Source organism: Candoia aspera, chromosome 7 (assembly GCF_035149785.1).
Source record: "Candoia aspera isolate rCanAsp1 chromosome 7, rCanAsp1.hap2, whole genome shotgun sequence".
In the NCBI taxonomy this organism is placed as follows: Eukaryota; Metazoa; Chordata; class Lepidosauria; order Squamata; family Boidae; genus Candoia; species Candoia aspera.
Genome location: NC_086159.1, coordinates 58377348 through 58391900, shown reverse-complemented (window position 1 = coordinate 58391900; position 14553 = coordinate 58377348). Strand labels below are relative to the sequence as shown.

Here is a 14553-nt window from a genome sequence, read left to right as displayed (position 1 = left end):
AAATAACTCCCAGCATCCCTCACTATTAGTCATATTGGCTGGGATAGTAGGGAATTGTAGTTCACCAATAACTGGACCTCTACAAGTTGCAGATGCTAGGTCTGTGAGTATGCACAAGAACTAAACATATTGAAAAGCATACTGGAAATAGTACTAGGGATACTAATGGCTTTTCACATTATAATACAAAATTAAAAAAATCTGAAATATTAATACTTACCGCTTTAGTACTTTTTGAATAATATGCAAGTGACTGAAATTGAGCCATTGGACTCCACCAATAACTAGTATTGTCTGGCCTGTATTCTCCAGTGGCTGTGATCTGAAATAATAATAATAATAAAAAGCCTAAACCACAAACTTTGCTTAGCATCTGAACAGATGGCAGCATTTATATTTTAGCAACATTGCAATATACATCAGTCAAGGCTACTGACCATCCTTAACCGCACAGACTGATGTCATTTTCCATTAGATAATATAGTTCTACATGTTTTAAGCTTAAAACATTTATTATTTGTTCTCATTTTTCATTGTATAAATTATATGTATATATTTGAGAAAGGCAGCACATGCCTGATGCAAGGAAGTCATTCCAGCAAAGTTGTTTAAAGATATTTAACATTCCACTGGTATTTTAGGACATTGCATTCTGACCTCTAAGACATTTTCTGTTTTAATGCACACTAACATTCCCAGCAATAGAAAATACTTTTTGACGAGCAACTTTGAAGTGTAAAGAAGAAATGAAAATCTATGAGATGTAGTTCTTTACAACAGAGTTGGGAAATTTGTTGCTATACTAGAGGTCTCAGTTTCCCTTTCCACTGACCATGGTGTCTACAGTAGGTGTATTGGGTATCTTCATCTATCAATACCTGGAGGGCTGCAAGTTCTGCACACCTATGCAGTTAAATATGAGATAGACTGAGACCTCTTACTGCGCTTCTATTGTAGTAGTTTCTCCTAAAAGTGTTGGGATTAGAGCTCCCAGAATTCTCAATCTGCTGAGTAGTAGTAGGGAAACTGATGTAAATACCTCCCAAAGGAAGAAACTGAACATAGAATTAACTTTTAGCCAGGATGCTGGTATCAAATACCTGAATGCCAGGAAAAGGAAGGTCATCTTGCCAACAGTTCTATCATACCTGAGTAGCAGCTGCTCTAGAGCTTCTTCAAATGTAGGTCTTTGGCTGACACTGATCCAGAACTGAGGATAATATGAATAACTAATGAAGGTGCTCCTATTGTTCACATTGTGATAAAACTTCATGCCATGCGCCTTTTGCCATTCTTGAAGGGTCTCATTTACTCTCTCTATCAGGTAATACATCATCCCTCTGTTAGTGGAATCACCAATGAAAAGAACCTTTAAAGGTAAAAACCACACATTTGATGGATCAGTGGAACTCAATAGACCTTAAGTCTGCAGTTCTGGTTTAATGTTGGTTGGTTGACTAGCATTAGGCACCATAAATAAATTACAGAAATTTGCATGATGCAGGGTCATAAATGTACAGATAGTCTTCACTTACTGATTGCCTCATTTAGCGACCATTCGAGGTTAAGATGGTATAAAAAAAAAAGGTTTGCGACCAATCCTTGCATTTATGACCGTCACAGTGTCCTGCAGTCATACAATCACCATTTGGGTGCTTTGCAACCGGTGAGCATTTACAACCGTTGCAGAGTCCCACAGTCATGGGATCACCATTTCTGTGCTTTGCAACTGGCTTGGGACAAGCAGAGTTAATAGTGAAGGCAGAAGTAAAATCCTAAGTCACAGTCACTTGATGTTTCACTTAATGACCGTGGCGCTTCACTTAACAGTGGAAGGGGAAGTGAAGTTGTAAGCCCATTATGGTCATGTGATTTTCCGCTTAGTGACTGCAGTGCTTAGGAACTGAGTTGCTGGTCCCAGTTGTGGTCGCTAATCAAGGACTACCTGTAGTTTAAATATGCAAGCCTGTTTTCCAGATATGTATTTTCTAGTATTAATTTTATCAAGGCTAAAAGGATTGCTGAAACTTATACATGATCTGCCATTTGTAATTGCAAATTGTTCTTAATACCTATCCAGTTTGAAATTACATCATATGGCTCAAATAAAAGTGAAGTTCTCTAGTTTAGGAAAATGTGAGGTGGATTCTGCAATCATTGTACCTATTATGATACAGATGGATACACATATTTGGATTCCATGACTTCAGACACAAATCTCTTCCAGTTAGATATAAAGCAGTGATAATCCACTGGCTTATCTCCCAGCTTTCTTTTGGTTTCCAGTATCTAGCCTGGCTGGGTGTGAGTATTTGTTCAGAAAAAAGGCAGTGGTTGGGAATAAGATAACTCTACTCTACATGTTATATTTTAAATTATATCCCAATGGCTGGAGATTGGTTATTGCCAACTCATCTTTGGTCCTTTGAATCCCCTTTAGAAAATCCCAAATTCATTCATTTATTCATATTTCGAATTTCTGTCACCACCCATCTTCCCCAAAGGGGGATACCTACCCCCAAAGGGGGACTTCCCCAAAGGGGGATACCAATACATAAAGGTATTGACTAAAAATAGCAGTGGAATGGGATGTTTTTTTCTAAAAAAAGGGGCTCTAATGCTATTTCTAGAAGAATATGTGGCAAAGGGCCAGACAACAGTATCTACTATTTTGCCTAGCACTTCTTAAAAACATTTAAAATCATTTATGTGAGCTAAAACACTTCAGATCCCAATTTACAGATAAGAAACTGAATGTGACAAGTAACATGTTGCACATATTAAATATTGAAGATCCCACTGAATGCTATAACACATATATAGTCCTTACTATCATCTAAGATGGCTTTCTTGAAGTTGGCCAATCTCAGAATTAAGCAGAATAATGTTATTACTTGATATGTGAATCTAGTGAGTATAGAGGGATTTTTTTTATTACAAGGACCAAACCAGGAAAAACACACACATTATGTCCAGAATATGTGAAGGAACCATAAATGAAAATAAGTGATATAATTACAATAACATTCATTTCTTTACCACATAAAAGGAAGAAATTGAAATATTGTTAAGCCCAGAATTTTCATGTGGAAAAAAATAATATATGCAAGTTCCTGTTTTAATAGGTGGATAAATCTTGCTTTTTTTTTTTTACTATGGCCTGTTTGCAATCATACATTACTGAGAGAATTTGATTACACTATTAAAATAAAAAGGGCTTTTTAAAGAGTGAAACTGAATAAATGTGTGTTTCATCACCTTTCACACAATGTAATTATGTAACATATACATCATTTAAATAATGACTTAGTATTCTATTCCCCATTTCAACTTTTTTTCCTGAAAAGTTCCTTTAGGCAATCAAAATACTACACTGCAGCAGAACTGTTATGGTCAAAGTTAATTAACTAGAAATTGATAAAAGGTTTTGTTACACAGAGGAAAACAAACTAAACCATTCTTTTTGTTTCTTTTTTTCCTCATGTTCATTCAAACTTTCTTTCCCAAGTGGTACAGTCTAACAGATCATGTAGTATACCCTTCATACCCTTCACTGTATTAAAGGGTTCAAAGATAAATTCTTACATACTGTATTAGATAGAAAATGAATAAATCCTTTTCAAGCATAAATTTCCTTCATTCTTTGTATATGACTGATTAGCTTTGCTAACACATCATTAATCTCCATAGGCTCTGTAAGAGAATGCTTTAGGGATTTATAACCCGTTTTTCATGTCTCAGACAATCTGTGTGTACTTCTCCACCCCAGGTGGTCCCAAGTTAGCCCCGATGGAAATAACTTGACTGCTGAAATGAAAAGGCAGGTCAGAATGAAGGCAATGACAAGCCACGGCTATTAGTGAAACACAAAGCTAAGATACCCTACCAATCCAATTCTCAACATATTTGTTGTTATAGAACTTGCATTTCTCGGGCAGCTGCATCTCCAGGACTACATCATAAGCTTTATGGGGAACGGCAGCATTTGAGCATCACCTGTTCTTGTCAACATTATATTCTAACTTTCTTCGCCATCTTGCCAGAGTGCTCCAGATTAAAGAACCTTCTTCAACCTGATATTCTCTGGATGTATCAGACTACAACTCTTACCACCCCTATGGTCATGGTGACTGTGGAAAATGGGAGTTGTGGTTCAACACATCTGAAAAGTACCAGGTTGGAAAAGGAAACAATGAGTTCATTTGTCCCATCATATCTTTAGAGATTATTTACTCCAGTGCTGGGCATTTCCCCTTGCATAATTTAATAGATGATACAGTTCTATGTGAACATTTCTGAGAAGTAACTTTAAGAATAGCACTGCTTCCATTTCTCAATGGAACAGAAGTAAAAAAAAAAGTTGACACAATTAGAAAATTTATGTTTGACATCTGCAGAAGCTGAAGATTTAACCAAAATGGCCAAAAATGCAGTGTGTGTCACACCCACTCTGCCTCTTACATACTTGTGCCTGATGTCACAATTGCAAGTTCAAAAGACGCAGAGTGTGTATCTCAATATCATGTTTCATCACACACACCCTGCCCACAAATCATCCTGTGGACAGCCATTCATTTCAATATCATGACAAGGTCTTAGCTCCACTTTTAGCCATAGCAATATTGTAGTCCCTGCATTAAATGCTGCAAGGCACATCTGCAAAACGTTGGAACAAAAATATAATTTTAACCCTTATTCACACTTATACTCTGGAGCAATTACTGGTTTTAAATTGCAGAGCTATGTTTATACCATTTAAGTTATTGCAAGGAAGAATTGGATTGCTTAAAATTGTAAAAAGGCAATATATCCCACTAAAATATCCAATTTAACTCCCAAGTTTGTCAGTGCTGGAATTTGTTTTGGGTGATTCTAAGTCTATAATATATTTTTTATAAACAACTAAAGAGTACTGCTAAGACAGATTTTAATTATTGGCAAGTAATTAAACTAAACTAAAAGGTTGGAATATTCATATTAATAAGTCAGTAAGTACAAGACTTAAATATTAGATGTGTTTCTTATGATCATAAGATGAAACTAACTCAACAAAAGATTTCATCTTATATTTATAGAGAGCCCAGGAGTATCTTAAAAGGCTGTCACCCTTATTCAGTCACAACTGTGAAATGGGTAAGGGGGAATTAACTCATGGCTTACAGGTTGTCCCACAATTTCACCATTTTGGTTTAATGCCCATAAATATGTTAATATGTTACAAAAATATTTATTCAATTTCAGCACTGCCTGACTCCACATTTGTCTGCTTTAAAGATGTGAGTAAACTCCTCAGTTATATATCAAAAATTTGAAATATATCACTGTATGAAAAAATATAGATTTATTGAGCATGGTAAGGAACAAAAAATATTACTCTTCAAAGCTGGAAAGACAGCACAGCTCCAGCTTTACAATTCTAGATAGTTCAGATATTTGTTTGCTTTCTGTTTATGGGCTGGCTCTCAGTGGAATGGAAAGACAAAACAATATTATTCTGTGTGGTCAAGACTTAATGATGTGTTTAAAAATTGAGGTGAACTTTTTGTGTGTGTGTGTACATTGGATGTTTTTGTTGTTTTTCTGATTGTTTTTGTGTTTCTGTCTTATTTATAAATTTATTTTGTTTATTAAAGGAATTAAAATATCCTTACCTTTTAACCAAGGCTAAATAAGAATAAACAGACAAATCTGCCACAAATAAGGACTTCATATTGTTTTAAAATAGAGTCGAACCATTCTGTCTAGATAAATTATTTTGCAAGGTGAAATTATGGCAGAAATAAAATTAGTCCAGATTTCAGTTTCCCTAAGCTAGAGAAAAAATGGATGGCCACAGATGGAATTGAAGAATTACATGCTAAATAAGGCAGGAGCAGAAAAGGAATGATAGATATTTGCTGTCAAATTCTGTTCGGCTATATCAGCGGGGAAGATAAGACACTCAACCTTTCTTTTTGGCTCTATTGGAACCAATTACTATTTGGCTCCCTGTATTCCAGAACATCTTTCACAGTGCCATTATATAAAGCAGTGTTTCTCAACCTCAGCAACTATAAGATGTATGGACTTCAACTCCCAGAATGCTGGCTGAGGAATTCTGGGAGTTGAAATCTGCACATCTTAAAGTTGCTGAGGTTGGAAACACTGATATAAGGCAAATTAAGAAACATGGTACCCAACAGATGTTTTAGGTTTTAATTCCTGCCATGGAACATTGGGAATTCTGGGAGCTATAGTCCAAACAATCTGGATGACACCAGGTTGCCTAGTCTGAAATAAAATGTATATGTGTGTTAAAGAAGTTCATGCATCCATATATAGGTGAATATTTTAGACATTCATTAACTCATGCAGCTTAGTATTGGGGTTGTTTCTAAGTATTTGTTCTTAAGTTGTATAACACACTGCAACATTCGCAATGTAGCATTTACTTTTGAAAATTTGTATTAGCAGACAGCTGTACCTGCACCACACATCTCAGCCAGATGTTAGACAGTCACACCATGCCTATTAAGGAGACATTGCTTTTCCAAGCAGCCATCTTAGAATCTTCAAGGTAAGAAAAGTGAGGTCCACCTGAGGCCTGCACAAGAACGTGAAGGAAGACTTCATAAGTTTGGTCAGCAGAAGAAAAGCCATGCATTACACAACCAGCAGAAGAAACAGAATTCATGCAAAACATATTAATTTCTAACATTAATATACAGCATTTCATCAACTGAAACAAATCAATACCGTAAGATATTATTTGGACCATTTAATGCAAAATTTCAATGCTGCCAAGTGAAAAGCTATTTAAAATTATTATGATGTATTTAAGAAAGAATAATGTTAGTTCTTCCACTGTAATACAAATTACAACGGAAGAACTATTAATACATCAATAATTCAGTATTTTGGCTTTTAAAAAACACATAGACAATAGCTTAAATGAACAGATAAATTAATTGTCCTTTTCTTATAGACCTTTTCTACCAACCTTGTGACTTACCTTTTTATTTTCTATACACTTTTGGAGTTCTGGTTTATTCAGAACAGGGTACTGACAATTTCTTGGCTGCCATGTTATCTGCCTCCAATCACAAGTTCTATTATCAGAACAACTAAGGCAAGGAACAATCCACTGTCCTAGAAAGCAGATGATAATAATTCTTACATCTCTATCTGGAATGTGTTGAGCACAAATAAATTGGGCAGACATTTATGTCTAGAAACCAAAGTTATCTTACTTCCTCTTGACCCAATAATAAAAGGCAATAAAAATGAGCCCAAATGGAGGACTCATAAGAAAACAAAACAAATCTACTGGATACTTCACATTGAAACACATGTCCTTCAGCGACTGAAGCAAGAATATCATATATTTTGCCTAAGTCACTGAACTAAAACTTACATTACAGAACATTTTACATTACTGTGAAGATACAGGCTCACAATCAGTGTTTATAATGGAGCCAATTAATACATTTATCAATTTTTCTGAGTCATGAATTCTTGAATGATTAAATGACATGTATGCATACATGGGTAAACTGCTCCTATGTTTCCTCAGCAGCAGGGAACAACAGAATTTGGAAAAAATGCTCCCATAATGAAATGAATGTATTGAGCAGAAGGACCAGCATTCATGAGGGGAATCCTATTAAGAAAGACACATTTATATGTATATCTGCATCAGGAGTATTATAAACAAAGGTTAGGATGACCACCTTTTTGCTTGACATAGAAATGTTACTAATTTAAATTTGCATCTTTCCCTTCTTCCAAAGATCTCCAAAATGGATTCAAACAATTATTGGATAGAACAACAGTCCCAAGGACACTACACAGATGTCACTGCAGACTCAGATCTGAATTTTTCCATTCCTAGTCCAGCACACTAATCACAACGCATCACTTCTCCAGCTGATAGTATCAATTCTGTCTCCATGTACTGACTAACAGCACTTCAGGGGTTTTAACTAAAAGTTACCAACAGTTTTGCTACCTCTTCTTTTTTAGCTGTTGCTGCAACAGACTGATGTCATTATTCCCAAAACGCATGGCTTGTGCTCTGCCACTGAGCTAAAATTCCTTTCTCTACAGTAAATAAATTATTTTAGCAATTATTAATTAATCCACAATTTAAAGCAGAAGATGCTTTAACAATTTAGGGTCTATTGTTAAGACTTTTCTTTTTGAGATTACTTAGGATAATAATTTGACCACTGTGTTTCCCAAAATTTGTATTATAAACACACACACACACCCCCCTTTCATATATATTTTTGGAAAATATAAGATAGCATCAAATGAAAGGAAAAAATAAACTTTATAGCATTTATTTAACAGCTTTTGCATCATATACAAAATCATGTATATGGACGATAGGTATGCTGCCATCTTTCTTTTTCATCTGTCAACTACTTGAGTTATTAAGAAAACCTTTTTTTCTTGAACAGATGAGAACCACTGGGTATTGAAGATGGTACATGCCGGTCCCGACCGTATACTTTGTGTCTCATCTGTCCCATCCCATGGTCTCCCTCAGCTCTTGCTTTTCAGTTGGAAGAAAGTTACAGTTGTGTTCTCATGAAAGCAAGTACAGATATACTGTATATAACATTTGACATTCTTGCTTGTAGGTGTTAGAAATAGATTGGATCTGGGGAGGCAGGGGTAAATGGGATAGAATGAGCATGCGTAGTCCCACCTTTGACACATTTTAGCTCTCACACATTCATTAAGATCACTTAAAGGCAATCTTTACATAAACTGATATTCTTTAATAAACTTTGCGTATTTCCTCATAACTATTCCATTGTGCATAATCTAACTGATTTCCAGTTTGTAAGGAACTGTATAGGAAAATAAACTTGTTTGGTATTGGCAATATTTATTTCTTGCAGGAGAGCCAGTTTGGTGTAGTGGTTAAGGCATCAGGCTAGAAACTGAGAGACTGTGAGTTCTAGTCCTGCCTTAGGCACAAAGCCAGCTGGGTGACCTTGGGCCAGTCACTCTCTCTCAGCCTTAGGAAGGAGGCAATGGCAAACCACTTCTGAAAAACCTTGCCAAGAAAACTGCAGGAACTTGTCCAGGCAGTCTCCGAGAATCAGACACGATTAATCGGATTAAAAAAAAAATGTTTCTTGAAAGGAACACAGAATTAATTCTGACCTTCCTTGGCAAAAAATTATCTTTCTTAGCTCATGATCAGTGAATGAAGCTGGAACTTTTTCTTCTTGTTTAAAGCATAACTGACTCCCAGTGGCAGACAGAAAAGAATCTTCATGCTTGTAAGAATGCAAAAATATTTCTGAATATGCAGAAAATATATTAAGAACATACCTTTTACATCCCCCATTTCACATGTCTTCAACTGTGGTTGGGAAACGGTTGACAGGTATTCAGCAGAGAGAGGCTGCAAACCACAGGACTCTTCAGGATGAATGACTGAACCACAATCCTGAATTAAAATGTCAAAACACAACTATCAATACACAACATATGTACTATCACATATGAACTCTAATGGGCAATGTAAGCATAACTGAAGAGAACAGATAAGACAAGGGAGGAAGAAGACATATTTTTACTAATTCCTCAGAATGTACTTTTCTTGGATTGCCAATTTTTTCACACCCCTATTCAGAAGCTGAGTACATGTTTTGTAAGAAGAAGATGCAGGCTGAATATCCAGCATTTTTGTGGGAGGTTTGGGAAGAATCTTCTCTGAAATGGGGAAAAAACAGGGTTTTTTTTAATTACTCAATCAGTATAAAAGCTCCAACATCTATTTGGCTAAGGATGGTAGGCAAACAAAAACATGGGTGAGGATATCACAGGCAACGATAATTTAGTCACACAACATTTAATGCTTGCTGAAGTTCCTTGGAAGAAAGGTGGAATGCCAATGTAATATACTAAATGAATAGGCAAAGAAACCAGCATTATTTATTTACAGCCCCTAAGCAGTGGTAGGCCACAAAGAATGTCACTGCATGCTTCAACAGAGGCCACTAACTGAAGCTTCCAAGCAGCCTGATATGTTAGTTATATCTGAAGATTATAAAAAGCAGTATTATTCTTTGCACTTTTCAGCTGTGACTACGTAACACAATTTCATTCAATCAGGAAAAAATAAATTTACCATCTGCAACTAATCGTGCTTAGGGGGAGATCTGCATTCCTCATGAAGTCATTTCAACATTCTGTTTAGTCAGTCCATGTTTATTTTCATACATAACCAAGCTGTGATGATCAAATGCACTACGAAAAATATACTAATAAAATTAGTGAGAATGAGCTCATAAAAAGTAAAACAAGTATCTAATTGCAAAGAAATATAAATTCTCAGCAGATGGATTAGCTCCACTTGAAGAAAGCCATTAATTCAATAGAGCAAATGAAAAGCAAATGTAACCAGAATTGGCATAGAGATTTTTAATCTGTTCTTCCTGTACTAGACTACCCAGGGAGTTTTTCCAAATGATCTTTGTCTGCATCCCACCCCCACAGTCACATTTCAATTTTTCCAATATCCCAGCAAAATTATGACCAAAGGCATAGAATGATAACAAATGCAAACATGTGACACACTTTCAATTCTACAATTGTTGGTCTCTTTTTGAATAGGTGGGGTGGAAATGTTAAACCTGTGAGGTAGTCCAGACAAAAAGCACACCCAGGAGTACTAGTTCTATCTTTATTGTAAGGTTACATTAACAGAATCTTGCAAGACTGAATTTCTCCCTGCCCCCTACTTCCATTTACTCTCCAGAAAACTAGGGAGGGTTCCTTCTGAAATGTTTCCCATGCCATCCCCTTTCTGTGGGCTGAGACAACTTTTACATAACAGTTTGCTAGCCTGCGGCTCTCCCTCCTGTCTCCCAAGGTCATTCCCACATACCATTACAGGAAATCAGACTATATATGTGGTTTAGCAGCAGAAAAGTAGGAACATAATCCCAAGATATTGATAAGCAACACACCATTCTCTATAGAGTTTGGACCAACTCCTATCACCTACAAACAGCATGGCCAATTGCAAAAACCAGTCAGAGTTGAAACCAAAGCCACCTTCCCAGGCCCTAGCTTAAAGGAATAAATTAAAATATCTTTAAAAGAGATAGACTTGAATTGAAAGGTAAGGTTATCTGGGTCAGGTAAAGGATAGTTTTACTGTTGCTGGTTACTTTTATTATTATTTTTTGGATGAATATTTCCTATGATTGAGATACTCCCAATTTTCTAGTGCATGTACTTGACTATTCATAATCAGGTTGATTTTGGTAATATTTGCATATGTTAAGGTTTCCCTGTAGTCAGTGCCCTTCAGATACGTCAGAAATGCTCTCAAAATTCTTAGCTAGTCACTAAGTTGACTGGGAATTCTGGAAATTCTAGTCCAATTATTCTAGACTGGGGAAGACTGTTAGGATAAACAGGGGTATAATTTAATGTAAGGCAAAACAATGCTCTTTGTTCTACTCTTAAAAAAAATTGGTCCACAACTACTGTATTGCAAATCATAAAATATGTAATTTCAATTAGTCATCATATACATCTTTCTTGGAGTTTTGGATAATTGCTTTGGACATGCACACATTTTAACATTTTCTTTTGAATTAAACATGGATAGATGAAAGTCTGGAGAGAATATGAATGCAGATATATGAACAGCCTTGGATTGCTCTGAAGTTGTTCTCCCACACAATGCTGCAAGGCCAATTAGCTCTTATGGTCATGCAAAGGTAGAAATTACATAGGGACTGCAGGGTAAATTTAATGAAAAGCATGTTTGACTCATTAGTCAACAGCAGCAGGCATTCCCTTTTGTTCCTTTTTGCAGTCTGCTTTGCTTCAAGCAGATGCAGACCAGTTTTTGAGGTTTTTCATGTTATTAATATCATGAAAGTGAAGTCTAATATTAGTGCAATGGCCACATATAAAAACTAATATGAAAATAATGTTAAGACATACACTTCATTGTCCATTTGGGAAATTAAGAGGTCATAAATTGTCAGCATTTCCACATAGACCACACAGGAAACATGACCAGGTGAGCTAATTCTACTTTATTGTAAGGCTACATGAACAGAATCTTGCAAGTCTGAAAGTACAAATCTCCCACCATCTTTTTTTACAGCCTGATAAGTTAGGGAGGATTCTTTCTGAGTTTCTGTCTGATGCCATTATGCAGCTTGGGCTCCCCCACTCTTATCTGATCGTTCCCTAGGCAGCATCTCTTCCCCCCTCCACCCAAGGCCATTCCCACATACCATTACATCAATCTAATAATTAAATATATCAATAGCTTCTGGCTGAGAAGATAACTCAGAACTGGGCATCAGGAGATTTTTCTACTTATCTATTCTTTGAGAGAAAACATGTAAACATAGTTATTTATGACATATAGGTTAGATCATACCTCTATTTTTACAACATATATTTGCAACTGAGGGCCAGAGGGAGCATAGCAATAATGCAATCATATCATCCTTAAATATCTCTGATATACAATTTATGCATTCCGTTGCAGACACAAGTATGATCACAGCCTTTCTCACACACACACCATTTATTGAACAGGCACGGATAATGGAAAATGTATTGCTGTTGTCATTAACAGTAAGGCTAACAGGATGGTGTTTTGAGACATCTACAATAAAAATTCACATCCAGCTTAAAACTTTGGCTTAAAGTTCAGAGTCATAAAATTAGACTCTGTAGTTTAATAGCATTAGAACTGCATAATAAAACTGAATAAGAAATACTGAGTATTTCTTTTTGAAAAATCAGTAAATCATTAGAGCCTTAAAATTAGATTTATGTACTACAAACTGCCCAGAGTCACTGGGAACTGGGTAGTGTAAAAATTTAATAAATAAAAATAAATAAACCTGTTGCTTTATAATATAGTCTTGAGATAAATATTCTGTACATAAGAATGACAAACTTGACTTCATAAACTACAGGTAGTCTTCACTTACCGACCGGCCGTTTAAAGGCCGTTCGAAGTTACAGTGGTACCCCGAAAGTAGATTTCCGACTGGGGCCTGAAATTATGACCCTCACAAGGCCTCCGTGATCACGTGACCCGGATATGGCTATCCCGGAAGCGGCGGCCATTCTCGGTCACGTGACCACCCCTTGCTACCAGTCCTCCAGGCTTACAGCGCTGGATTTCTGAGGCAGCAGGCCCGGTCACGTGGTCGCATTGCTTCCAGTGATTTAGCACCCGGCAGAGGGAGCCTTGTGTGTGCCTTACTGTGTACAGGACAGGTAAGTACTTTTTCCATACAGTTCTGTATGCTTGCCTTTAATTTTTTCCCAGTTTTTGTTTAACTTAAGTAGAGATTTGCATGGTGGCATGCATGTTCCATCCTCTGCCTGTCTAATTTTTAATTATATTTAACAATACTGAATGCTGGTTTACTGTGTTTAAAACAGTTGTTTTATAAAAATCAGATTTATATACAGTACTGTACAGTAACAAAAGCTGCAGTTTGCTACAGCAGGAAAAAAAGAGTTACAGTACTGTACAGGACCTTTAAACCCAGGACCTTTGTTCTACTGTACTGGAGAACAAAGATTCCAGTGAAGCCCTTACAGTAAAAGTTTTTAATAATTAGCCAGTAATATTAGTTGAAAATAACAGTAATATTAACTGAAAAAAATACTACTGCAGCCACAGAAGCATTTTCATAGTCATGTTTTGGTGGAAAACATATGACTATCACACTCCACCCCCCACAGTACTGCAAAGTAACTCCTAGTTCACTTAACAACCACGCTGTTCACTTAACAACCGAAGGAAACCACAAACCCCGATCCTGAGTCACTTAATGGCTGCTGTGACTCACTTAACCGTGGTAAAAAAAAGGGTCTTAAAAACAAGTCTGGACTCACTTAATAACCGTTATGACTTACAACTGAAAATCTGGGCTCAATTGTGGTCATTAAGTGAAGACTACCTGTATCTACTAATCTTTTCTTTCTGAAACACCCTAATAGCAACTGAATAAGTGAACAGAATGTCACTATCCATCCTACTTGAATTTAATGAATGTAATATTGTTTCATTAATCACAACTGGCTTTCAAAAACAGCTAATAAAATGTTGCTTTTTGCTGTATAGGTGTCATGAGTGCCGTTGAGCTGAAGACATCAGCACAACGGCACAAATGACAATAACGAGGAAACAGAGGAAGGGGCTCAAGATAAGCTTAGCACGCACAACAAAAACCACAGACCCTAGCTGGAGCATGCAGCCATCAAAACACAAAAGAGAGAGAAGGAAGGACAAAGGATAAGCAGATCGCGAGGCGCACCCAAGCTGTTAGCACAAGCGCAACGGAGATCGCCCAGCTGACAGCAATCACCGGCTGAATGAGGAAACCGATGATGGGCGATCCCGGGGCACCCGCTGGGGCCTCGCAACCCTTCACCTACCGGCAAGACAGCATGCAGGACAAAGGGGGGATGACGTAACCCAGGGTGAGGGGGCGCTGACCGGTGCGGGGTATTTAAACCCCGCACCGGTGCGCGCTCCTCACTCTCAGCTTTTTTCCG

The 14553-nt window shown here is 36.8% G+C and overlaps 1 protein-coding gene across 3 annotated transcripts in view; it reads right to left on the bottom strand.

Moving 5' to 3' along the window:
- CPED1 (cadherin like and PC-esterase domain containing 1) overlaps positions 1-14553 on the bottom strand; it is a 110449-nt gene that overhangs the window by 8398 nt on the left and 87498 nt on the right. For all 3 annotated transcript variants that reach the window (XM_063309534.1, XM_063309536.1, XM_063309535.1), the window contains 4 exons: positions 9328-9445; positions 6992-7128; positions 1149-1369; positions 221-322 (listed from right to left, as the gene is read on the bottom strand). In XM_063309534.1, the coding sequence (XP_063165604.1) occupies positions 221-322; positions 1149-1369; positions 6992-7128; positions 9328-9445 (578 nt within the window). The remainder of the gene's footprint in view (positions 1-220; positions 323-1148; positions 1370-6991; positions 7129-9327; positions 9446-14553) is intronic.